The sequence below is a fragment of the Gopherus flavomarginatus genome, chromosome 12, assembly GCF_025201925.1.
Source record: "Gopherus flavomarginatus isolate rGopFla2 chromosome 12, rGopFla2.mat.asm, whole genome shotgun sequence".
NCBI classification, from domain to species: Eukaryota; Metazoa; Chordata; order Testudines; family Testudinidae; genus Gopherus; species Gopherus flavomarginatus.
Window position 1 is genome coordinate 24,558,078 of NC_066628.1, and position 24,799 is coordinate 24,582,876.

A 24,799-nucleotide genomic window follows, 5' to 3' on the forward strand; every position below is an offset into this window, starting at 1 on the left:
TGAAAGGTGTATTTAATCCTTTATGAATTCTCCTGTGCAGACCCTTCTACTTCTGGCATTGGGAGAGCCCTACCCACACATCATAGTAGGAACATTCATTTTATTTAAGAGAAAAAAAGTGTTTAAAAAAAAGCTGCCCCTCGCTGAGGGAGGGTGGGCTGAGGTCATGTGAGGGCACAGTTACCAACTGGCTCTAACTTTGTTTCCGGCTGGGGAAGCCATAGAAGATATACATGGGTGGAAGATATAATAGGCCAGGGAAGGCTAAGCCTCCCCAACTCAGGCTATGTGGCTCCTCCCATGCTCTACTCTGAGGCCCCACTCTCCCTCTCTCTCTCCTCCAAGGCTGTCGGGGGCTCAGCTTGGACTGGTGGCCTGGAGCTTGGAGCTTGGGACGGCTGGTGGCTTGGCCCTGGGGTGGCTTAGGCTGGTGCTTGGGCTGCCCAACAGCCCTGGGGTTGGGCCAGTGCTTGGGCTGGCTGGGGGATTGGTGCAGCTGGGGCAAGTGGATTGGTGCTCCTCTGGCTGCGGGGGGAGGAGGGGCCCTGGGGCTCCAGCAATGAGGGGGACAGAAGGGGCAAGATTTTGGGTGGAAGGGGTGAGGCCGGGGGCTAGCACCCCAAAAGGAGGGATTTCACATGCTGCCCATGAAGATATAGATATTTTGGAAATATTAGAATGGAAGAAGGAAGTAGTTTTCCAGGCAAGTGGTGGGATCCCATCATCTTATGCAAAGGAGATATTTAGGTGACTGAACAGCATGTGCGCAAATAAAGTGGTTCTACTGGAGGGGGCTGGGGGGAAAAAGTTGTCTCTACCCAGACAACTGAACAATCATTTGGAATTCCTGCTTCCGAGGGGAAAATTGAGTTGTTGGAGTAGGATGCAGAGTCTTGCAAGTGGCAGAGTGGATTCCCCTCCCCCTCATCCTCCCACCACAGCCTGGAAGTCCAGGAAGAGGCAGGAGGTCCAGAAAGTCCAGGAAGAGGCAGCCAGTTAAGAATGTCTGCTGCATGAAATGTCATCTGGCAGAAGTGGAGGAAAATCAGGACAATAAAATAGGCTGAGTGGACAACAAACAATGAGGACCACAAAGAACTTCAGCACTCTCTGAAACCCAATGGACTTGTACACCTGTGCCGTATGGGACTGTGCAGTACTGCGGTTTGCTAACCGAAGTCTAAGCGTAACATGACATTAGTGTTCTTGAGTTGCCACCAAGCTGGCTTGCAAAGACATGCACTCATGCCTCCGAGGCCTATAAGCCTTTACTTGTTTTGCTAGCTATAATTGCAAACAGAACTTGTCCGAGACATTAAGGTGTTGTGTCTATATTTTTTTTCTCCCTTTGGCAAAGTCAAAAGTCCTTGAGTTAGGAAATGCCAGAATGAATGCTGCCCAGGAAACCTTAATTCAGTCCACTTCTGCCCATGCATTATGCTGCAGCTTTAATTACACACAGAAGAAACCATCTGTGAATAGTTTGGTATAAGTGACCTGGCAAGCATCACATAGGAACTCAGTGGGAGAAGCAGGACTAGAAACCAAACCAAGCTTCCCAGATGGTAGTCAACTGCCCTAACCACAAGCCCATCTTGCCTCTCATTGAAGGCTCGCCAAACCTTCCAACTTCTGCAACAAAAAAAGGCAGCAGTCCCACAGACAACAGCCTCCTTTACTACACAGTGGATTCATCTCCTGAGCAGATCCAGCCTATGCACTGACTGAGGCAGAGATCTTGTGAAAAAAAATAATACAGGTTCATGTAATTAAAGACTGTATCATAGTACATATGCACAAGGGGGCCAAATCAAGATGGCATGCCCAACATTTATTCTGGAATTTCCTCCCTTGAGAGTCCTTGACTTTGCAACCTTTAAGGATTAAACTTTGCATTTCCTAATTTTTAATCATTTACTTTATTGATGAGAGCAGCCTTAACTAATGCTAAATGAGGGGTTTTTTTGTTTGTAAATATCCTTTTTTAATAGAAAGAAAATCTTCTATATGTGTGCCATTTAAATAATAAAACACTTACATTTATGGGGTTCAATGCCTATTTTATTGCCACTCTTATCTTTGTGCAGCTCCATATTTTACCATTCAATGTCTCGTTGACCAATATATTGGAAGTCATTAAATTAAATTGTATTCAAACAAAACATATTTTAAACTTCAAATGTGCTGCAATTTCTATGACTTAAAAATGCGTAACGGGAAATGGAATAGGGACTTAGATCTCTAATTTCCTGGGTTGGTTTGTTTTGGAAAAGTAAATATTGAGAAAGCCAGAGATCACCCCCAGTTTGTAAAAAGCAGCTAGCCAATCTCCGTAAGAAGCAGCTGTAATGTTGTACCTTATTTTCATGTGCCATCCAGTCCCCACCCAAAGGGCCCTGCTGCTTTCACTGCAGTACCTGCTGGGACCCTGCTTTGTATCAATGGGTGTATGTGTGGTGGGGGAGTCAGAGGGAAACCAATTAGCAAAGGCAGCCATTGCCATGACAACCAGGGTCATAGTGACCCTCCCCAAATGAGCAAAGGGGCTGGATGGGGGAGCACTGAGTGGCTGATTGTCTCAGCTGTCACAGTGGTTCTGCTCTGGCAGGGGGCACTGAATGTGCGCAGAGTGGGGAAAAGGCTGGCTTTTCCGGTGTGCTGGTTTTCCCAAATGTCCTGAAAAATCCACCCCATCCAAACACAGCCCGGGGATCCCTGCACATGCACAGCCATCCATGGCGGACGTTTGGTTCCAATTCCCCAAGTGGCAAGTTTACCAGAAAGGGTTTTTGAACAGAGCTGAGATGTGGAGGTACCGACCTGACCTGGTATACCAGCCAGTTCTGACACAACCATAACTATGGTCTTAAACTCTATCAGTCTTGCTACTGTGAGATGGTAATCCTGCGGTTGCATCTAGAGGCCTCATCAAAGGCCCAGAGCCCCGTGGCGCTGGGCCCTGCAGCTCAGAAGGAGACAGGCTGACTAGATGTCATCTCAAAATAATCTAAGGGGGGTTTGTTCTTGTTTGTTGGAGGGGAGGGAAACTTCCCTTTGGGTCATCAGCAGGGATGGAAAAGAGGTTTTCTGAATTTTAAAGCATGCACTCCTCAATTATGTGGTTGTGACCCCCAGGTGGGTCATGAACAGGGATCCTAGGAATCCGTTTGCCATGGAAAAATGCAGAATTTGCATTTTTACAGAGAATCTTTTATTTTTACATTTTGTGAAAAAATAAAAACATATACAGTATAACTCCATTTATCTGATCCTCCATTATCCAGCTCTCCACATTAGCCAAACCACCAGTGCACACACAGGAATATGGGAAACTGATATTTCATCCCTGCCTCCTATTGCTGACAGTCTGAGCCCCTGCTGATGATCCAAATTTTTGATTATCTGAACTGGCCCTGGTTCCAGTTAGATCAGATAAATGGGATTCTGCTGTATATCAATAAAACATTGGGTTCAACTGATACCTATACATATTGGGGATAGGGAAACGAAAGTTCAGCCTTTCATTTTAATCACAGAAAAAATTGGAGTGTTAGGGTTTTTATTGGAGAATTTTTTTTTCCCCACAGTAAACTCAGAGTCCTGGTCATGAATGTCAGGAGGCCCAGCTGTAAGATCTCTGTGGCAGGGAACTGTCTCCCTGCCCCCAGAGGACAGTTCGGAAGCAATTTTGGGACCAAAGAGTCAGGGTTATGGATGCAGCTCCTGTTTCCGTCCCTGTGTGTGGGCAGGCTCCGAAGGGGCAGGACTTTCTTTGGGAGCAGTGAGGATGTAGTTCCCTCCCCCAGTAATCTGGGCAGAAACAAGTTGGCTCCTTGTCCTATTTTACACTCCACCCCCCCTACTGTGACAGATTTCTGTTACCAATCTGCTTGAGGCATCAGGTGATCAGGCTGAGGCCACAGGATTGTTTGGGAAGGAGATGATGAAACACACCAAAGTGTCTAAGTTTTAAAGCTTTATTAATAAAATAATAAAATAACAGCAGAGAGTGCTGGGGGAGGGGGGTTCCCCACATCACTCAGAGGAAGGAAGAAAGTGTTAGTGCCCCCAAGCTCTAACCCACTTTCATACTCACACCCGCACTACCCAATGCTGGCCAAGCCTGGGTGTCACGTCAGAAGAAGAGGGGGACGGAAGGACCAGAGTTCTTGTCCTGGGCCCAGGTCGCCCAGGGTCTGCTGTGATCTCTGGCTTGCTTTGGCTTTCGGGAGGCTTTTTAAGTCTTGTGTTCCATTGGGGGTGTTTTGTTTAGGGACCTCTGCTCCTGATGCTCTTTGTACCAGTTAAAACCAGCTTTTTGTGGTCTCCTTAACTTTCCCAAACCACACTGGCTAGACTTTGTTGTGTTTTGGAGGGTTTTTTGTGCTGGCCTTTGCTTGTCTCACTTGTTATGGGCTGCCTCTGCAGGTCTATTTAGTTGCATCTTCCTTTCTCATGGCTGGTTGGTGGATTCCAGGCTCCCGTCTTTCTCGGCAGGCAACCAAGCGTCAGCTGTGAAGTGTGGCTTTGGGCTGGAGTCAGTGCCTTGTTTTCTGACTGAGCAAGCTGGAGTGTTGAGTTAACCCGTTCTCTGCTTTCTTCCTTCTTCCCCATCCACCTGTCATACACTGCAAAGGAATCTTCCATTCCATACTCACACCTTTGACCCTCCCCAAAATGCCCTGTGATGCTTGCAACAGCATTAGCAATATACAGTGCTGATCTGCCTCCCCTAGGGGGACCCCTTGAGGGAGGGGGCCATTGGAGTGTGACATTACCCCACATCCCAGATCTCCAACCCCACATCGCAGCAACAGGGATGCAGATTAGATTTATGTTCCAGCTAAACCGGGCAGTTAATACTGCTGCAATATCTAAATGTCTCCTTTAGGGATTTGTCAGGGTTCCCTGCCCACTCTGAACTCTGGGGTAAAGATGTGGGGGACCCGCATGAAAGACCCCGTACGCTTATTTCTACCAGCTTAGGTTAAAACTTCCCCAAGGTACAAATCCTTTCCTTGTCCTTGGATGGCATTGCTGCCACCACCAGTAATTTAGACAAAACTCCAGGGAAAAGGGCCACTTGGAGTCCTTGTTTCCCCAAAATATTCCCCCAACCCCATTCACTGGGAGGATTGAGAATAATATGCTAACCAATTGGTTACAAAGTGAGCACAGACCAACCCCCTGGGTTTTTAGAACACTGAAAATCAATCAGGTTCTTAAAAGACAACTTTTATTTTTTAAAAAAAGTAAAAAAATCACACCTGCAAATCAGGAAGGAAGGTAACTTTACAGGGTAAATAAAAAGATTTAAAACACAGAGAATTCCCCTCTGACTCTGCTTTCCAGTTACAAAACAGGAATGAAATTACCTCTTAGCACAGGGAAAATTCACAAGCTAAAACAAAAGACAAGCTAACGCATTTCCTTGCCATTACTTACCATTTCTGTAATTTTAGATGTTTCATTTCAGGAATGTTTAAAGGAGATGTTTTACCTGCTTGGTCTCTCTCTCTATCCAGAGAGGGAACAGAGAAAGAGAGCACAAACAACCTCACCCCACCCCCACCCCCGATTTGAAAGTATCTTCTTTCCTTACTGGTCCTTTTGGTCAGGTGCCAACCAGGTTATTTGATCTTCTTAACCCCTTACAGGTAAAGGAGGGATTTTATGCTACCCTTAGCTGTATGATTATGACAGGATTATTGCCTGAATGGGGACAGTTCCCACCATTTGGTGCTATTGTTTTAGGCTGGCTACAAACTCAGGCAGACAAATCTGCATCAGTCTCACTCCCTTCACATTTTCAAAGGTTTCTTTGCATACTTGAGAGCTGGTGGGCATACTGTTTATTTTAAAGTGAAGTTAAGATTCTGGAGCACATTTATGTTTTTAGCAGGGGACAGAATTTAAGGAGCTGCTTGGGGAATCCCCCAACACTGTCCCCAGGGCAGCACATTCCCCTAGCAGTGTGGGGACTTGGCAGAGGCAGGAACTGCCTTTTCCTCTTCCTGCTCCTCACTTTGTCCCAAGAAAGTCAATCTGCCCCAGGGTGCTGCAGGGAATGCAGCTGGGCAGGGCTGGGAGCCAGGAACCTCCCTCCACACTGATTGCTCCTGCTGCCCCTGCCATCTCTCCTCCCATCTCCCTCCTGCCCCCTCTCTTTGGGCTGGGAGACTCGTTCTCTGGTCTGATCCCAGGACGTTCACTCTCCTGGAGTTGGCTTGGTTCCTGCAGGTGCTCAGGGAGCAAAGCCTGGTGGGGGTCAGGGAGGTCAGCAGCTCTGGGACTCGCAGACCCCTGCCTGAGAGCAGAGCTGGGGCAAAGAGTCACTTTCCTGTCTGGTGTAACAACACAAACCACACCGGCCCCAGCCCTTTTCCCCAGGTCTCTCCCCTCACCTGCAGGCTCCTGCTCAGGGGCTGGTGTCGGCAGAGCCCGGGACTGCCCCAGGGGCTGGTGCTAGCCCCTGGAGAAAGTCCAGCCCCGGCTGGGCATGGAGGGGCGTTAATGCAGATCCCTCCCTACCGTTGCCCTTCCCTTTTCCTCAACAAAGCTCTTCCCTGCAGAAGTATTGGATTGCAACCTCCCCCCTGCAACTCACTCACAGGCTGAAGACAGGTCCCTGGAACTCTTCAGCTGCTGTGACACAAACTCGCCTGATGCCCAGGTGCCCCAGAACAGCAGGAAGCGGGACCACAAATAACACAGGGGACAAATGGGAACCTACCCTCTCCCAAATCCAGCGGTGCCAACCAGTCCTCTCCCAAACATCATGGTCCTTCTTGCTTCTTTACAAATGGGGCTTACTGAGCCATTAGAGCTTAAGTTTACAGCAAATCAACCACCCCACGCTCCTCCCTGGATTTTCCAAATTCGGTCTTCTTCCTGAACAGAGAGGATCCTGCAGAACAAATACACCCAAGCCTGCTGCTATCTAGGGCTCCAGGCAGCCCGCTGGGCCATTGGGACTCTTCTGCTGTGAGGGATCCTCTGGGGCAAATCTGTGTCCCCACAGAAACACCCCCGACTCCCAGTGTCTCCTTATTTCTGTTGGCTGTATCCGCGGAGGGGAGGCCAGTGCTGATGTGGCCACAATATCTAAACTCACCTGTAAGTATCCCCTGGGGCCTAGCTTCATGGGAGTGGTGAGCTTCCCAGCTTTGTGAGAGCTGAGCGCCCCAGGCACTGAGGAGCACCTGCCTGAGCAGGAGGTTGAGACGTTGCTGAAACTGACTGAATACAGCCAGGGAATTTGCTGGGATACCTCTGGGATGTCTGACAATCAGTTACAGGGTGGAATTCATGCTTGGAACAGGGACCAATCAATGGTCTGAAAAAACAGCTTTTGTGGGACTTTGTGCACAGCCCTGATGGGGGTGCCTGGGATGACATGATTGTTATGAATTGTACTACATGAGCACCTCAAGGTGTTGAGAACCGGCCCCTATTGTCGGGATACGCAGACCCCGAGAGGGTTCCTGCCCAAGATAGCTCTGTCTAAACAGAGCAGGCAGGATTATTACCCCCCATTACCCCCACACAGGGAAACTGAGGCACATACAGATTAGGTGACTGGCCTGAGGTGATACAAGGAGGCTGAGAGCGGTCCCAGCTCAATGCCACCACCAGCCTTCTTGCTACAGACTCCAGGTCTGTGACTCCCCAGCAAAATTGCTTAGAAGGGGAGTGGGTCAGAAATTACTGAACCCATAACCGTCACTCTGGCCCAGTTACACATGGGCTTACTAATTCTTTTCCTGGGCCCTCCTGGGGCATGCGTGTTCGAAGAAATGTTCTTCTGTAGTTAAGTCTGCGATGTGGTTTCTTTTCTGCAGGGAGGGGCAAGCAGTTAGGGGAAGCTTGCAATCTGCTTTCATCTCTCTAACTAGTAACTTCTGGGGAAAGGCTTGCTCCTGGGGAAACAGACTCTGGGGTTTGCACTGAGATTTTTGAAGGGGGTGGGGAGAGGGAAGAGGGGGTTGCCTGCATGCTGTTTGTGACCACCTCTACTCCAGGACTGATGTATATAATGTAATTACAAAGTCCCAGAGCAATATGCTTCCTGGCAGCCTCCCTGTGGCCAGGTTCCCATCAGCCCCCGACCACTTATATGTTGGGGATCCCCTTTGATAATCCTGGGACCCAGTAGTGTCCCAACAGCCAGTGCCCCCACACAGGTGCTTGTTACAGAATGTATGAACTGCAAGTGTATTCCTACATTGATGCACATGACCTGAGTGTTTCATTGTTTCCACACTTTTTATTGCGTAGCTTTTTTATTTAAAAAAAAACTCCTAATAGCCCTGGGAGTTATTTTTTGCTAACATTTGCTACTTACATAACAAGTGGCCAGATGTACAACAGCATTCAGCTTGTACATAGACCATCCTGCACACTGAGCTAGTCAGAAAATCTGGCCCCGCTTGTGGGTGCTTTGGCCCATAAAACTTCATGGGATGAGGTCTCCTAAGTCTGCTCCTTTCTAAGCTTGCACTCCTCTGTCCTCATCAGAAGTAACTTTGGGATCTCCTCTCTTGATCCCCGTTACAGTAGATAGTGGCTCTAAGTCACACAGAGATGGTCCTCGGAAATCAGCCCTTGCTAGACATTGGAGAATCAGCATTCCATGTTTGATTTCAGCTGCAGACATCAGTGCTTAGATTAGTGCATAGACTTTGTGCTGGCTCTCTGTGCAGAGAGAAATTATAGTTGGGGCCTCCAAGAGAGCTTAAGGGAGTTAGGCACTCGTATGCATTGACTTGACCCTGCAGGCCATGAACATGCAAGCCTAGGCACCTGAAATTCATTGATGTCAATGGGTGCTGGGTACCTAGCAGCTTTTGAAAATCCCATTAGGTGCCTAAATACCTTAGAAAATCTGGCCCTATGTGCTGAAGTTTCCTCCTCAGTCCAAGGGTTACATGCACCAGCCCAGCCCTGCTAAATAATGCTCAGCCCATAAGGGCATATCTGCACAATGCTGTAGGCGGTGAGAAGCCTCCAGCACAGAACAGCTAATGCCTAACCCTCACCATCCGGATGCAAGAGCAATGCAATGCCTTCTCCTAGATGCCACAGCCAAGCAATGATTGAGAGCTCAGCACAGACCAACACAGGTCTCAGAGGCACCATATGGATTGAGCTGCTGACACCCATGAGGATCTGAGAAGTGTCTCAGGGACTGTCAGCTGGCTGGGTTTGTGGCCCGGGGCTGTACATTGTTTATGTCTTGCGGGATGGGGTGGAGTGACAGGGCCAAGGGGATCCCCTTTCTTAGTGCTGAAATCCAACACCCACAGGAGCTTACTGACCATGAAAGCTTCTGCTGCTCAAACCCTCTGGCATGCAGAGATGTGTGAAGGAAAAGGGCCTCAAATTCTACACATCAAAAGGGTTCAGGCGTCATGTGTCCCTTGTCCAAAGACTCACATACAAAACAGTATGTCACCGTCGACAGCAAAACTGCCACTGTTCAGCACAATCTCTCTCCCCCCACAGGTCACAGTGACAAGGGCTCTTTGTTACTTTTCGAAAAACAACAAAACCCCACTAACTTATTATTGAAGGATTGTTGCTTCAGAAAACTAGCTTATGCAAAAGGCTGGGATGGAAAAATATTTACCAAAGTGATTCCTGAGTTGACTCCATTACCAATAACAACAACAAAAAAGTCAATAAGGAGGCATCAAAGGCAAATTCACTTGCACAAGCTCTCAGAAGAAGGTGAGCGAAAGAACAGTGCCTCGGCAGACGACTCATGCACCATACGCCCTCTGTCCAAAAGGGCTCACACATACGGCTGTGAAAACAGAGCCCTGGCACATGCAGATGTCTCACCCACCATGTGCCCTCCATCTGGAGTGCTCATGCAGGCAGCTGTGTATGCTGGCCACAAGATCAGCTCTCCTTGCAGGGAGCCTCGTCCCCTCAGATACCCAGAGCTGCTCAGCTGGATCTAGGTAGGGCACTTATAGCGCTTCTCACCCGTATGGGTCCTGTGGTGTCGGATGAGGTCCGAGCTACGGTAGAAGCTCTTCCCACACTGGGCACAGGCGTAGGGGCGCTCACCAGTGTGGATGCGCTGGTGGGTGACGAGGTTGGAGCTCTGGCTGAAGCTCTTGCCACAGTCAGGACAGGTGTAGGGCCGCTCTCCCGTGTGCACGCGGTGGTGGGTGATGAGGGTGGAGCTCTCGGTGAAGCTCTTGCCACAGTCGGGGCAGGTGTAGGGGCGCTCGCCGGTGTGGGTGCGCTGGTGGCATATGAGGGTGGAGCTGTCCACGAAGCTCTTGCTACACTGGGGGCACTGGTAGGGGCGCTCCCCAGTGTGGACGCGCTGGTGCCGCATGAGGGAAGAGCTGTCGTTGAAGCTCTTCCCGCACTGGGTGCACTTGTAGTGCTTCTCACCAGTGTGGATGCGTCGGTGCCGCAGCAGGGTGGAGTTCTCGCTGAAGCTCTTCCCGCAGTCGCCACAGATGTAGGGCTTCTCACCGGTGTGGATGCGCCGGTGCCGCAGCAGGGCTGAGCTCCAGATGAAGTTCTTCCCGCAGTCCCGGCAGGCGTAGGGCATGTCGCCCATATGGACCCGCTGGTGCTGCACAAAGTAGGAGCTGTCGCTGAAGCTCTTGCCGCACTCCCCACAGACGTAGGGCCGCTCGCCCGTGTGGGTCTTCTGGTGCCGCACGTGGGTCGATCGGATGCTGAAGCACTTCCCGCACTCCTCGCACTGGTAGGGCTTCTCGCCTGTGTGGGTGCGCTGGTGCTTGATGAGGGTGGAGCCGTGGCTGAAGCGCTTCCTGCAGTCGGGGCACTCGTACGGCTTCTCGCCAGTGTGGATGCGCCGGTGTGCGATCAACGCCGAGTTCTGGTTGAAGCTGTTCCCGCACTCAGGGCACTTGTAGGGTCTCTCCCCAGTGTGAATCCGCCGGTGGATGATGAGGGCTGAGCTGCTGCTGAAGCTTTTCCCGCAGTCCTCACACCGGTAGGGCCGCTCCCCGACATCTCTGAGATTGACACCTCTGCCTGGGTGGGATGATCTGCTCTTCCCTGTCCCTTGAGGGTTTCCCTGCTCAGGACTCTGGGAAACGTCCCTTTCGGCTCTTCCCGATACCACACCATGTGGTTCCACTGGCTTGGGACCTTCCTGCTGAGGGGTCTCCTCCTCGCTCTCACTCCCTGTACCATCACCTGCTGGGACAGAGAGAGAATGCAGACAGGAGTCACTCCCTGTGCTGGGGGGAAAGGGAACCTCAGACAGCAAGGAAGAACCCCAAATAACTACTGGAGAGAGAAAAATCAGGAGAGAGTTCCTTGGCCACAAACCATCCTTCCCGCTCCAATGGTTTCCTGGCTGATGTAACCAATTCCTCACCTGTGCAGACATCACTCAGAAGTTCCAGTTCCTCAGAGTCCTGCAGATCTGGGGTCCACAGCTCTTTCCTCCGCTCCATCCAGGAGATCACATCAGGCTTGGTGATGGGAAATCCTGCTTGGGGGAAAGAGAACAAGCAAGATCAGGGCTTGCAACACAGCCAGAGAATATTTATTATAGAGAGACGTGATTTAAACCCCAACTCTGTGCTGGAAGTTGGGAGAAAAGGTCCATGGACATGCTCTGGGAGAGTCAGATGTCTGCTGGCGGATGTGTTGTGTCACTATCGCAGATTCAGAGATTCCAAAGCCAAAAGGGACCATTGTGTTCATCTAGTCTGACCGCCTGTATAACACAGGCCAGAGAACTGTCCCCAAATAATTCCTATAGCAGAGCTGATAGAAAAGCACTCAATCCTGATTTTAAAATTCTCAGGGATGGAGAATGCATGATGAACCTTGGTAAATTGTTCCAGTGCTTAATTACTCCCACTGTTAAAATGTAAACCTTATATCTAGTCTGAATTTGTCTAGCTTCAGCTTCCAGCCAATGGATTATGTTAGACTCTGCTCTGCTAGAATGAAGAGCACATTGTTAAACATTTGTTCCCCATCTAGGTACTTATAGACTGTGATCAAGTCACCCCTTCACCTTCTCTTCTGTCTGAGCTCCTTGAGTCTATCACAATAAGGCAAGTTTTTTAATATTTTAGTCATTCTTGTGGCTCTTTGAACCCTCTCCAATTTATCAACATCCTTTTTGAATTGTGGGCACTAGAACAGGACACATACATAATATTCTCTAATATAATACAGTATTAAAACATATGCCTATAAAAGTGCAAACAAGATGAGTCGAAGTGAGACACTGACATTGTCAAAATGAAACAGCTTGGCTTTCTCTCATTGAAAATTTAATTGAAATGGACACGTTCTGGTGAGACATTTTGATTAAATGGCATTTTTTGACGGAAAACTGTTCAGTTGCAAATATTTTAACCAGCCCTAACCACGGGTGTGTCCTTGAATCTCCTCTCCCAGGGGAATCGGAATGAAAGGGAATGTCACTCTTTGTAACACATGCACACACACTGTGGGGCTGATCCCCATGAAACCTAAGGGAGTGGAAAAGGACCCTGAGTAGAACCCAAGCCAGTTGCTTCAGGGACCCCACAGATTCTAACACCTGAGAGGACAGGAACCCTTCCTCGTGACATCCCTGTAGAGGGCTCTCTGACCTGGGTCCATCAGAGCACACTGCTGCTCACTGAAATACACACACACCTCCTCGAAAAGCAGCAAAAAATCCTGTGGGACCTTATAGACTAACAGACGTATTGAAGCATGAGCTTTCGTGGGTGAATGCCCACTTCGTCGGATGCATCTGATGCATACCTCCTCGAAGGTCACTGGCTCCTGGAATAGCAAGAATCTCCCACTCAGTGAGCAATAATCCCACCCGCTCAGTTACTGGCATCTTGAGTGCCCCTTATTAAATACATCTCAGCAGCTCATTCCCTTCTCAGCACCTTCTGTTCTTTCAGATTCATCGTTCCCCCCTCCCACCAGCAGCCCCTGACCATCCCCTACCTGTCCCTGACTCCTGGAGTATAGTTTGATCTGGAGTGAAACTTGGACATTATCCTGCAGCCTGTCAGGGTGAGAAGGATGAGTGGGGAGGTTTCAGAAGTGGCTTTCATCCATTTCTCACCCTGATTCCTCACAGGGTCTTTCTGTGGACAGAGGAATGAAGTTCACAGAGCGTTCAGCCTCCAGCCACCTGAACACACCTATACAGGGGAGCAGCAGACTATCATAAGATGGGCTGACAGCACCACCTATTACTAAGATTGCTCAGTGCACCCTGTTTTAAGGAACTATTTTCAGTGGCTTATAACTTTGCCAAACATAAATTGTTTGGCCTGATGTTTTCAATGCGAGATCTCTGCCTGAGGATGAAATAGTTCAGAAAATTTCAGCCAAAACAGTCCAGCCATTTCTGAGACTGAGGTTAGGAAAAAAATGTGTGGTTTTGCCCATGCTGAAAAATTTGGACACTCTTTTCTTTGAAAAGCTTGAGTGCTCCCCATGCTTCGGAGCAGGGTGTTGTAATGCAGCTTGTGTGTCCGGGGAAGGTGGTTGGGGAGGGTGCCTTTTGCCATGCTTGGGAAAATGCACCCGCAATTGGCTAATGTATATGCCTTTGAAAAATGCTGTTTGCACATGCTCAGAGACTTATAGACTTTAGGGTCAGAAGGGACCAATATGATCATCTAGTCCGACCCCCTGCACAAAGCAGGCCACAGAACCCTACCCATCCACTTCTTCGGTTTTAGCTAAAATTGCTGAAGATTTCGTCCTCACTGAGCATGTTCAAGCATCTCCCCACTCTTAATGCTGGCCAGACTGTGCACGCACTATCCTCAGAGAGCAACCGAACAAGCCCCGTTCCCTCCCAGCTCCCATATGCTCACTAATCCCTGGAGCCCACTGCTGTGTATGCCAGCAGCCTGCTGACTGTCCCCATGGCAAGAAGAAACCCTTGTGCACTGCCTCTAACCCAACCTACAGCACTCAGCGCTGACATGAGGCATAACTGATTCTTCTGCGTACACGTGGTGCACCCCTCCTCCTATCACAGTGACAACTCCGCCAGCCTGCTCCAGTTAACCCCTCCACCAGTCAGTGCAGCTGCAGCTAACACAGTAAATTCAGGTGGGGTGTATGCTGGACTACAAATCTGTGGAATAAAATCCAATGTCTCTCGGTCCCCTTCACATCTCCTTTGTATGGAAGCACTGTTATTGAACCCACTCCAGTGCGTAGGGCCAGCTTTGGGGGCCAGAGATATGGCATATGTAATCCAAAACAGCCATTGCAAGCACACAGGGCCAGGGAAAGGTGAGGAGTAACAAACTGAGACAGGGAGATCCCTATACACCAGAATTTGCTACCACTGGCCCCAGGGGATGGAGGTAGAAAATTCTAACAGGGTAGCACAGAATGATACACCTGTTGTGTCAGATATTAATACCAGCAGCAAACTGGGACAGGCAGAAGTTTGTGACACTTTACCTGACTCTCCCTGCAACTGCTGCTCCAGAACATGGTGGGGCTGGGCACCAGAACCGAGAGCAGGGAGCCTATCTTCCCTACACTCTCAGTGACCCCCTTCAGGCACCCACGCAACACCATGGAGGAAGCTGTATGATTAGAACGCAGTTGGAGCCAAGGCAGACCAGTCAGGGTGGGAGTGGGGTAGGAGCAGATTGGCACAAGGACTGGGTCTGGATGTGGAGGGAAGGAAGCTGGGACTGGCTGGGCAAGAAGACTGGGAGCCATGGGGGAGACTGGGAACCAATTAGGGAAATGGGGGGGATTGGGAGCCAGCTCACTGAGGTCAGGAGAGGAGTTGGGGGAGACTGACATGGGCTAAACAGTCTCCCTAGGTTCTTCACCCAGGCTCTGTCTAATTCTTGCCACTTCTTTCTGCATAGCAGCTGTAAGACAGTACCTTGCCTGTCCTCAAACACCCCACCAGGCTCTCCATTACCGCAGTATCCTTTGCACACTGAGCAGGAGGACTGGAACCTGGGTTTCCCCCATGAGCACACTAACCACTGGGCAGCAGAGACTGTTTCACCCTCTCACTGGCCCAATGAATATTTAAATAGTGATGTATGGTGGAGCAGCCGCAACAGGCGAGACGGAGAGCCCACTGGCCAGAATACCTCATGGCCAGGGCACTTCTCTGAGAGGCAGGAAACCCTAATCAAAGTCTATGCTTCCCCATCAGGCTGAGACAGGTGACCCAGGCTCAGTTCTCTCACCTTGGCTGAGTGCTCTTACCCTGTAGCCAAGGGGTTGGAAGAGGCACCATTCCTCAGTATTTTGAAAAACAGGTGAGGGCTCACAGCTGTGAATCCGGAGCAGAGGGAGGGGGAGGACTTAGGCACCGAGGTGTCCCCTAGAGAGAGAGGGCTAAAGACTTACCCCTCTTCTCAGCATTTCCTACTGGATAGCTCAGGCTGGTTTCCCTGCTAGCAGAGTCTGTTCCTAGTTGCCTTATTCTCCCCATTCATCGTACAGGTGCCTAACTCAGGCCTGTGCTTTCCACTAGGCAGCAGGGCACCTGTACGTCAGGCATTGCAACCCAGATGGAAAGTGGTCTAAGAAAAGTGGGAGGCCTGTCGTAACCTGGGAACAGGAGCTTTGGTAAGACAGCACTCAAAGTGTGTCCCTCAGAGACCCAGCTTCATTAAGCTGCTGGAATCCTGTGTCCAGTTCGGGGGTCCACAATTCAATATGGATGTTGATAAATTAGAGGAGGTTCAGAGCAGAGCCATGACAACAATTAAAGGATTAGAAAACCTGCCTTACAGTTCTGGCAAACTACCACCTGGCAATTTCCTGGTCCTAACTCCTCTGTTATCACAGGCATTGGAGCTGCATCTTGATTTAGAATCATAGAAGATTAGGAGGTCATCTAGTCCAACCCCCTGCTCAAAGCAGGATCAACACCAACTAAATCATCCCAGCCAGGGCTTTGTCAAGCGAGGCCTTAAAAACCTCTAAGGATGGAGATTCCACCACCTCCCTAGGTAACCCATTCCAGTGCTTCACCACCCTCCTAGTGAAATAGTGTTCCAACCTAGACCTCCTCCACTGCAACTTGAGACCATTGCTCCTTGTTCTGTCATCTGCCACCACTGCGAAAAACCGAGCTGCATCCTCTTTGGAAACCCCCTTCAGGTAGTTGAAGGCTGCTATCAAATCCCCCTTCACTCTTCTCTTCTGCGGACCAAATAAGCCCAGCTCCCTCAGCCTCTCCTCATGAGTCAAGTGCCTCAGCCTCCTAATCATGCCCTCTGTTGGACTCTCTCCAATTTGTCCACATCCTTTCTGTAGTGGGGGACCCAAAACTGTACACAATACTTCAGATATGGCCTCACCAGTGCCATAGGAGGGAATAATCACTTCCCTCGATCTGATGGCAATGCTCTTACTAATGTAGTCCAATATTCTGTTAGCCTTCTTGGCAACAAGGGCACACTGTTGACTCATATCCAGCTTCTCATCCACTGTAATCCCCAGGTCCTTTTCTGCAGAACTGCCACTTAGCCAGACAGTCCCCAGCCTGTAGCAGCGCAACTGATTCTGCCGTCCTAAGTGCAGGACTCTGCACTTGTCCTTGTTGAACCTCGTCAGATTTCTTTTGCCCCGATCCTCCAATTTGTCTGGATCCTCTCTCTCCCCAGCTTAGTGTCATCCACAAACTTGCTTAGGGTGCAATCCATCCCATCATACAGATCATTAATGAAAATGGTAACAAAACTGGCCCCAGTACCGACCCCTGGGGCACTCCGCTTGATACTGGTTGCCAACTAGACACCGAGCCATTGATCATTATCCATTGAGCCTGACAAGCTAGCCAGCTTTCTATCCACCTTACAGTCCATTCATCCAATTCATACTTCTTTAACTTGCTGGCAAGAATACCGTGAGATACCGCCTCAAAAGCTTTGCTAAACTCAAGGTATATCACAAATATTTAATAATGGGCTCTCCAATCTAGCAGAGAAAAGTCTAACATGAACCAACGGCTGGAAGTTGAAACTAGAGACTCACAGACTGGAAATTTCTAACAGTGAGTGTAATTAACCACTGGAACAACTTACCAAGAATTGTGGTGGATTCTTCATCCCTGATCATTTTAAAATCAAGACTGGGTATTTTTCTAAAATATCTGCTCTAGGAATTAGTTGGGGGCAGTTCTCTAGCCTGTGCTGTGCAGGAGGTAGGACAATGGTCCCTTCTGACCTGAAAATGTATGAAAAAAATATTTTGCCAAGTCTGCAGCCCCTTGAGATGCTTCACTCCCCCGGCACGCACACACACTTTAAGCACTGGTTCCAATGTGAAGTCTAGTCCCTTTGTGACTTTAGCCCTTGGAGACTCCAAGCAATGGAGAATCTGTTCCCTAGGTAATCGGTTCCCACAGATAATTACACTGACAGTTAAAAACTCTGCTCCTTAAAACAGGGGGATCGAAGACGGTATCTATGCAGGGAGAAGCCTTCTGAGACTACAAGGCTCTCCAGTCGAGCAGATAAAGACAAAACAAGATCCAGTGGCTGGAGTTGGGGTAAGTTCAAACAGGAAATGAGACCAGTGTGATCACAGCGAGGCATTGGAACAGAATACCAGCTGGCCGGGATGGATATAGAGATCACTGGGTGAGAAGCTCTGGTCTGGATGATGCAGGAGGACAGGACAGATGATCACAATGGTCCCTTCTGGCCTTAAAATTGGTGATAAACATTTACTGTAATTACATTGAATCACCACAAACTGGATCACAGGTTAGAAAACACAAGTTCTTCCAAGTGAGAGCTGGGATCGATCCTTCTGTATCATGTTTTCAACTCTGGTGATACTGTATTACTGTGAGTCTCACAATATTTAGAGTTCATCATACAGCCCCAGTTCCTGGAGTCTTGTGCTCACGTGTGAATCTCTGCTAGCTTGCTTTCTTGTTAGTTTCCAGCCCTTGTGGTTGGAGAGAAAACCGGACCCTTTAAAGGCTTGAAAAGCAAAAGATAAATAAAAAAATCCAATGTGTTAGTTTTTTTTAAAAAAACATGGTTTTAAAATCCATCTTGTTGGACTGTGGCACATGACTTTTTAGCATTTGGGGTCAGCAATTGTTTATATTTTATAGCATTAACATTCTAAGCATAGAGTATGTACAAAACCCAGTCATCCTGCCAATATATTTCTAGAGGCTGAGCTGGCAAAGTAGACTGCTCAGAGCTTTGCCATTCCTGACTAATACAACCATTTCAAACAAACAGTCACGCCAGGCCATGATGTTACTCCCTGGGGCTAAGCCAAACCTTGCTCCATCTGCAATCTGCTTCTTTCAGGGCCTCTTTCACTAAAGCCCAACAACAAAGAACACCTCGCAGACAAAGGCTCTCATCCCCAGTGCAGGCACAGTGCACAGAGATCCAAGTGCAATATCCCACAGAGCTCACTGCCGAGCGGTCACTTTTTGTCCTGCACCGACCCAGCCCACCCGGCCTAAACCCACCCACCGACATTTTAACCCCCCTCCGCAGTAACAGTCTGTGAACCAAGAGCGAGAAAAGAGCAGAATCCAAGGAGCCGCTTTGGGGGATCCCCCTGACACTGTCCCCCGGGCAGCACATTTCCCCAGCAGCGCAGGGACCAGGCAGAGGCAGGAACTGGCTTTTCCTCTCCCCGCTCCTCACCTTGTCCCAGGAAAGTCAATCTGCTCCGGGGTGCTGCAGGGAATGGGGCTGGGCCGGGCTGGGAGCCGGGAACCTCCCTCCCCACTGATTGCGCCTGCTGCCCCTGCCAGTCTCTCCCCCTGTCCCCCTCCCCTCAGGCTGGGAGACTCGGTCCCTGGCCCGGCCTGGGGCGTTCGCTCTCCCGGAGCTGGCTCGGCTCCTGCAGGCGCTCACGGGAGCAGAGCTGGGGGGCGGCTGGGAAGAGCAGCAGTTCTGGGACTCGCAGACAGGAGGGGACGCCTATCTAAGGTGACTAGATAGCAAGTGTGAAAAATTGAGACGGGGGGGGCGACAGTGGGTATAGCTGCCCATATAAGACAAGGCCCCTAATATCTTGGGACAGGCCAGATAATATTAGGACGTCTAATCACCCTATGCCAACCTCCAGCCCTTTCACCCAGGTCTCTCCCCTCACCTGGAGTCTGCGGCTCAGGAGCTGGTGTCTGCAGAGCCTGGGGCTTGTTCCAGCCCCCGGAGAAAGTCCCCCTGGCTGGGCACAGAGGGGCGCTAGGGAAGGTCTCTCCCCGCACACACCCCGCAGAGGAGCAGTAGCTCAGCCTGGCTTTTGGACACTACAGATGAAGCAGCAGCTGTGACCCAGGAAGCTCAACCCCGGATCTGCTCAGCAAAGCGGTTGCAGTAATCAGCATCTTCCCTTCCTTGCAATGGCCAGAGCCCTCTGGTGGCCACAGCTCAAGAGCCCTAGGCACAGACGGCTGCATGGCAGGAATTCGGCCAGAGATCTGCCTGCGCCTGAGCAGTTACAAACCAATTTTGGAAATTGGGAGGGAAACAAAAAAAAAAAAGGGATTTTTTAATTTTCTTTTTGGGTTGTGAAGTCTTCCATCCATAGTGTGACTGAAGATGGTTGTGTACCATGTTCAAAATATGAGCTTTCTAAAAAGGATTTCTGTAACCCACTATATATATATACCTATATTTTAAAATTCCACCCCGTGACAAAGACAACCAAGTTTTAGGCTTGACTTCCCATCCTGCATTACCTTAAGCATGTGAATAAGTGAGTGCATATGATTTGCAGATGATACAAAACTACTCAAAATAGTTAAATCCCAGTCAGACTGACAGTTGAGAGTGGATCTCACAAACCTGGTTGACTAGGCAGATGCAGGGCCGGCGCTTGCATTTAGGCAACTTAGGCAATCGCCTAGGGTGCCAGCATTATTAGGGGGCGGCATTTTGCCAGAGGGGGTGGCAAGCAGCTCCGGTGGAGCTGCCGCAGTGGTGCCTGTGGAGGGTCCGCTGGTCCACGGCTCTGGTGGAGCAGCCGCAGTCGTGCCTGTGGACGGTTGACTGCTCGCGCAGCTGCGGTGGACCTCCCGCAGGCACTACTGCGGCAGCTCCACCGGAGCTGCGGGAGCAGCCGACCGTCCGCAGGCAGGACTGTGGAGCCAGGGGACCAGCGTGCGAGGTGGCGAAATGGCCCTGCACCTAGGGCGCTCATACCCCTAGTGCCGGTCCTGGGCAGATGGCAGATGAAATTCAGTGTTGATCAATGCAAAGTAATGCACATTGGAAAACATAATCCCAACTATACATATAAAATGATGGGGTCTAAATTAGCTGTTTCCACTCAAGAAAGAGATCTTAGAGTCATTGTGGATAGTTCTCAGAAAACATACTCTCAGTGTGCAGTGGCAGTCAAAAAAGTGAACACAATGTTGAGAATCATTAAGATAGGGATAGATAATAAGGCAGAAAATATCATATTGCCTCTATATAAATCATGGTATACATCTTGAATAGTGTGTGTAGATGTGGTCACCCCATCTACCTATCTATCTATCTGTCTGTCTATCTATCTATCTGTCTGTCTGTCTGTCTGTCTATCTATCTATCTATCTATCTAGGAATTGGAAAAGGTTCAGAAAAGGGCAACAAAAGTGATTATGGAGAGATTAATATGACTGGGACTTTTCAGCTTCGAAAAAAGACGACTATGGGGGATATGATAGAGGTCTATAAAATCATGACTGATGTGGAGAAAGTAAATAAGGAAGTGTTATTTACTCCTTCTCACAGCACAAGAACTAGAGGTCAACAAATGAAATTATAGGCAGTAGGTTTAAAAAACAAAAGGAAGTATTTCTTCACACAATGCAAGTCAACCTGTGGAACTCCTTGCCAGAGGATGTTGTAAAGGCCAAGACACTAACAGGGTTAAAAAAAGAACTAGATAAATTCATGGAAGATAGGCCCATCAATGGCTGGTAGCTAGGTTGGGCAGGGATGGTGTCCCTAGCCTCTGTTTGCCAGAAGCTGGGAATGGGCAAAAGGGGATGGATCACTTGATGATTACTCATTCTGTTCATTTCCTCTGAAGCATCTGGCATTGGCCACTGTCAGAAGACAGGACACCGAGCAGGATGGACCATTGGTCTGCCCAGTGTGATGGACTGTGCATACCCTGAACTTAGGGTGACCAGGTGTCCTGATATTATAGGGACTGTCACGATTTTTGGATCTTTTTCTTATATAGGCTCCTATTACCCTCCACCCCCTGTCCTGATTGTTCACATTTGCTGTCTGGTCACCCTACCCGCACTAGGTGAGAAAGGGTTAACCCCACACTGTGGGTGGAGGAAGTTCTGCCCCTCAGACTGTGGTGGGCAGGTTCCAACTGCTGTTTCAATATAAAAGGCAGCAGACTAGTCCAGTCTAGGTTGAATGCTGAGGAGGAAGGCTGCTTGGTAGAGGCTCCAGCCCAGGAGCCGGTACAGCCCTTGCCTGTGGGAGTTGGAAAGTCCAAGAACTAGACTACAGACCTGTTGTCAATGGCTGACGATCTGGAATCAAAGTCCCAGGAAGTTATCTTTGCCGAGGGCCTGGAGACCCCAATGTCATATGGACCATGACTTCAGGAAGCAGGGTAGGAATTGGTCCAGGGAGGGAGAGACAGTTGTAACCTCCTGCAAAGCAGCGTCTGCCTGTTGCAATATTATCCCCCCTAACTGGTTGGCTAACGCATTTGCTACTAGCAGGGCCCTGGGCCAGGAGCTGGTGGACCAGGGAGGGCTCAGGTCCTCCCCTCACAATTGTAACCGCCCCTGGGTTGTGGTCCCTGGCCACTAGACCATACAGCCCTGCACTCCAGGACTACTATATTTACTCTGGCCGCTAGACCATGCTGCCCTGCACTCAAGGTCCGCTATATATACTCTGGCTGCAAGGCCATGCCTCTTTGCACTTGAGGGCTGCTATATTGACTCTGCAGCACTATCTCGAGTCCGAGGACATTTTGGTAGACTGTAACTGTGGTGCTATCACACCCACGATCCACACCAAAGAGGGATGGGGTGTTCATGCACCACCACACTAGTATGGGCATTCTTTTTTTCTTGTCTTTGCTTTTATGTCTTGAGTGTGGCCTATGGAAAGCACCATGACTGCTCACCATGCATGTAGGAATCCCTGGGAGGGGATCTGGCCTGTTATACAGGAGGTCAGCCTGGATGATTGGTGGTCCCTTCTGGCCTTGGAATCTATGATAACCACTGTAATTACATCAAACCAATTTACCTTGAATTACATGTTAAAAAACAGAAGCTTTCCCAAGCTGATAGCTGGGAATGATCTTTCTGCATCATGTTATCAACTGTTGTGATTTTGTTGTGTCTCACAATATGTAGAATTTATCTTGCAGCCCCAGCTCCTGAAGTCATGTCCAGCACATGCTGATGTGTTTGCTGGACCAAAGCCTTATATAATGATGACTATGATATATTTATATTGCTGGTAGGGCTGTCGATTAATTGCAGTTAACTCAAGCGATTAACTCAAAACAAATTAACCCGATTAAAAAAATGAATCATGATTAGTCAGTTTTAATTGCACCATTAAACAATAATAGAACGTGCCAGATATGCTAAAACATTCATATGCCCCTTCATTCTTCAGCCACCATATCAGAGGAGATGCTTCCATGCTGATACTTGTTAAAAAAATAATGCATTAATTAAATTTGTGACTGAACTCCTTGGGGGAGAATTGTACATCTGCTCTGTGGTTTTACCTGTGTTCTGCCATATAGAAAGTGTTATGGCAGTCTCAGATGATGACCCAGCACATGTTGTTCATTTTCAGAACACTTTTACAGCAGATTTGACAAAATGCAAAGAAGATACCAATGTGAGATTTCAATGATAGCTACAGCACTCAACCTAAGGTTTAAGAATCTGAAGTGCCTTCCAAAATCTGAGAGGGATGAGGTGTGGAGCACGCTTTCAGAAGTCTAAGAGCAACACTCTGAGCAGCAACTACAGAATCCAAACCACCAAAAAAGAAAATCAACCATCTGCTGGTGGCATCTGACTCAGATGATGAAAATGAACATGTGTCAGTCTGCAATGCTTTGGATAGTTATAGAGCAGAACCCATCATCAGTATGGAAACGTTCTCTGGAACAGTGGTTGAAGCATGAAATACTATTTCTTTATCTTTTTACAGTACAAATATTTGTAATAAATAATATAAAAGGAGCACTGTATACTTTGTATTGTGTTGTAACTGAAATCAGTATTTGAAGATGTAAAAAACACCCCAAAATATTTAAATAAATGGTATTCTGTTGTATAACAGTGCGATTAAAACTGATTAATCACGATTATTTTTTAATCTCACAATTAAATGCAATTCTTTAAGTGTTTGACAGCCTTAATTGCTGCAGTGCCTAGAAGCCAGGGCCTCATGGTTCCATGGACTATACCGGGGTCGGCAACCTTTGAGAAGTGGTATGCCAAGTCTTCATTAATTTAAGGTCTTATGTGCCAGCAATACAATTTACATTTACAGGGGTCGGCAGACGGAAACCCAGACCAGCAGTGCGGGTGGCAGATGGAACTCCAGACTGGCAGCGAGCTAAGCCGCTCAGCCCCTTGCCGGTCTGGGGTTCCGTCTGCCAGCTCTTTCCAGCCAGGGTCCTGGCTGCAGGCCTCACTCAGCCCGTTGCCGACCTGGGGTTCCGTTCATCCAGACAGGCAGTGGGCTGAGCAGGCCGGCAGCTGAGACCCTGGCTGGCAGCAGAGTGCTACTAAAAATCAGCTCGCGTACCACCTTTGGCACTTGTGCCACAGGTTGTCGACCCCTGGACTATACAAACACACTTGGGCCTACACCTAAAACTTAGGTGAACCTAGCTACATTGCTCAGACTCCTGAAAAATGTCACATCCTGTGTGATGTAGTTAGGATGACCTACCCCCAACTGTAGAGGCAGCTTGTCTGATGGAAGAGTTCATCCATCGACCTAGCTACAGTCACTCAAGGGGATGGATTAACTATAGTGACAGAAAAACCCTTCTGCTGCTGCAGCACGATGTAATCAAAGTTAAAACAAACGGATCATTGCAGGATTGTGGCCCTTTCAGAGCAGCAAATGAGAAAAGGGGGATTTTGATCTTTTTAAAAAAAAATTGCTTTCCCTTTACACCCCCCCACCCCACTGCCTATTTTTGTTTTCAGCACACTGCAGCTAATCCAGTCACCCGCCAAAGGTTAATGGGGGCCAGCCCCTACATGTGAGCTGATTTGCAGCTGTCACAGCTGATTATTCCAGTGGGTGCTGAGCACCCACTATTTTTTTTTCTATGGAGCACCCATGGAGTCGGCGCCTATGGCAAGCAGGGACTTTCTTTCCTAACTGGCAGATTATCACTGGTAGTGTTGAAATGCCAGTAGTGATCCTGGGTCCCAGCCTATCCCTTGCTCCCCTGGCTCATGAAGTCGTACACCGGGCACCTCAGCAACACCAGGGAGAGATTCAACCACTGTCTTTTTTGAGATGGGATGACCACATCTGCACGCAATATTCCAGATTTATATACCATGGATTTATATAGAGGCAATATGAAATTTACTGTCTTGTCTATTTTAGTGATTCCCAACATTCTGTTCACTTTTTTGACTGTCACTGCACATGGAGTGGATGTTTTCAGAGAACTATCCACAATGACTCCAAGATCTCTTTGAGAGATAACAGCTAATTAGGCCCATCGTTTTATATGTATAACTGGGATTATGTTTTCCAATGTGCATTACTTTGCATTATTAACACTGAAGTTCCACACCCATTTGTGGCCATGGTCTTGAGAGATG

At 48.8% G+C, this 24,799-nt stretch overlaps 2 protein-coding genes across 2 annotated transcripts in view; both read right to left on the bottom strand.

The window, feature by feature from the left end:
- Positions 1-19,296, bottom strand: part of LOC127033073 (zinc finger protein 300-like) — a 28,882-nt gene extending 9,586 nt beyond the window's left edge. Inside the window, exons 1-5 of the mRNA XM_050920879.1 lie at positions 19,102-19,296; positions 17,881-17,957; positions 17,052-17,193; positions 11,375-11,491; positions 9,975-11,193 (exon numbers count right to left, since the gene is read on the bottom strand). Of these exons, the coding sequence (XP_050776836.1) occupies positions 9,975-11,193; positions 11,375-11,491; positions 17,052-17,085 (1,370 nt within the window). The 5' untranslated portion in view covers positions 17,086-17,193; positions 17,881-17,957; positions 19,102-19,296. The remainder of the gene's footprint in view (positions 1-9,974; positions 11,194-11,374; positions 11,492-17,051; positions 17,194-17,880; positions 17,958-19,101) is intronic.
- Positions 1-24,799, bottom strand: part of LOC127032442 (zinc finger protein 883-like) — a 257,088-nt gene that overhangs the window by 120,429 nt on the left and 111,860 nt on the right. The gene's annotated exons all lie outside the window — the stretch shown is intronic.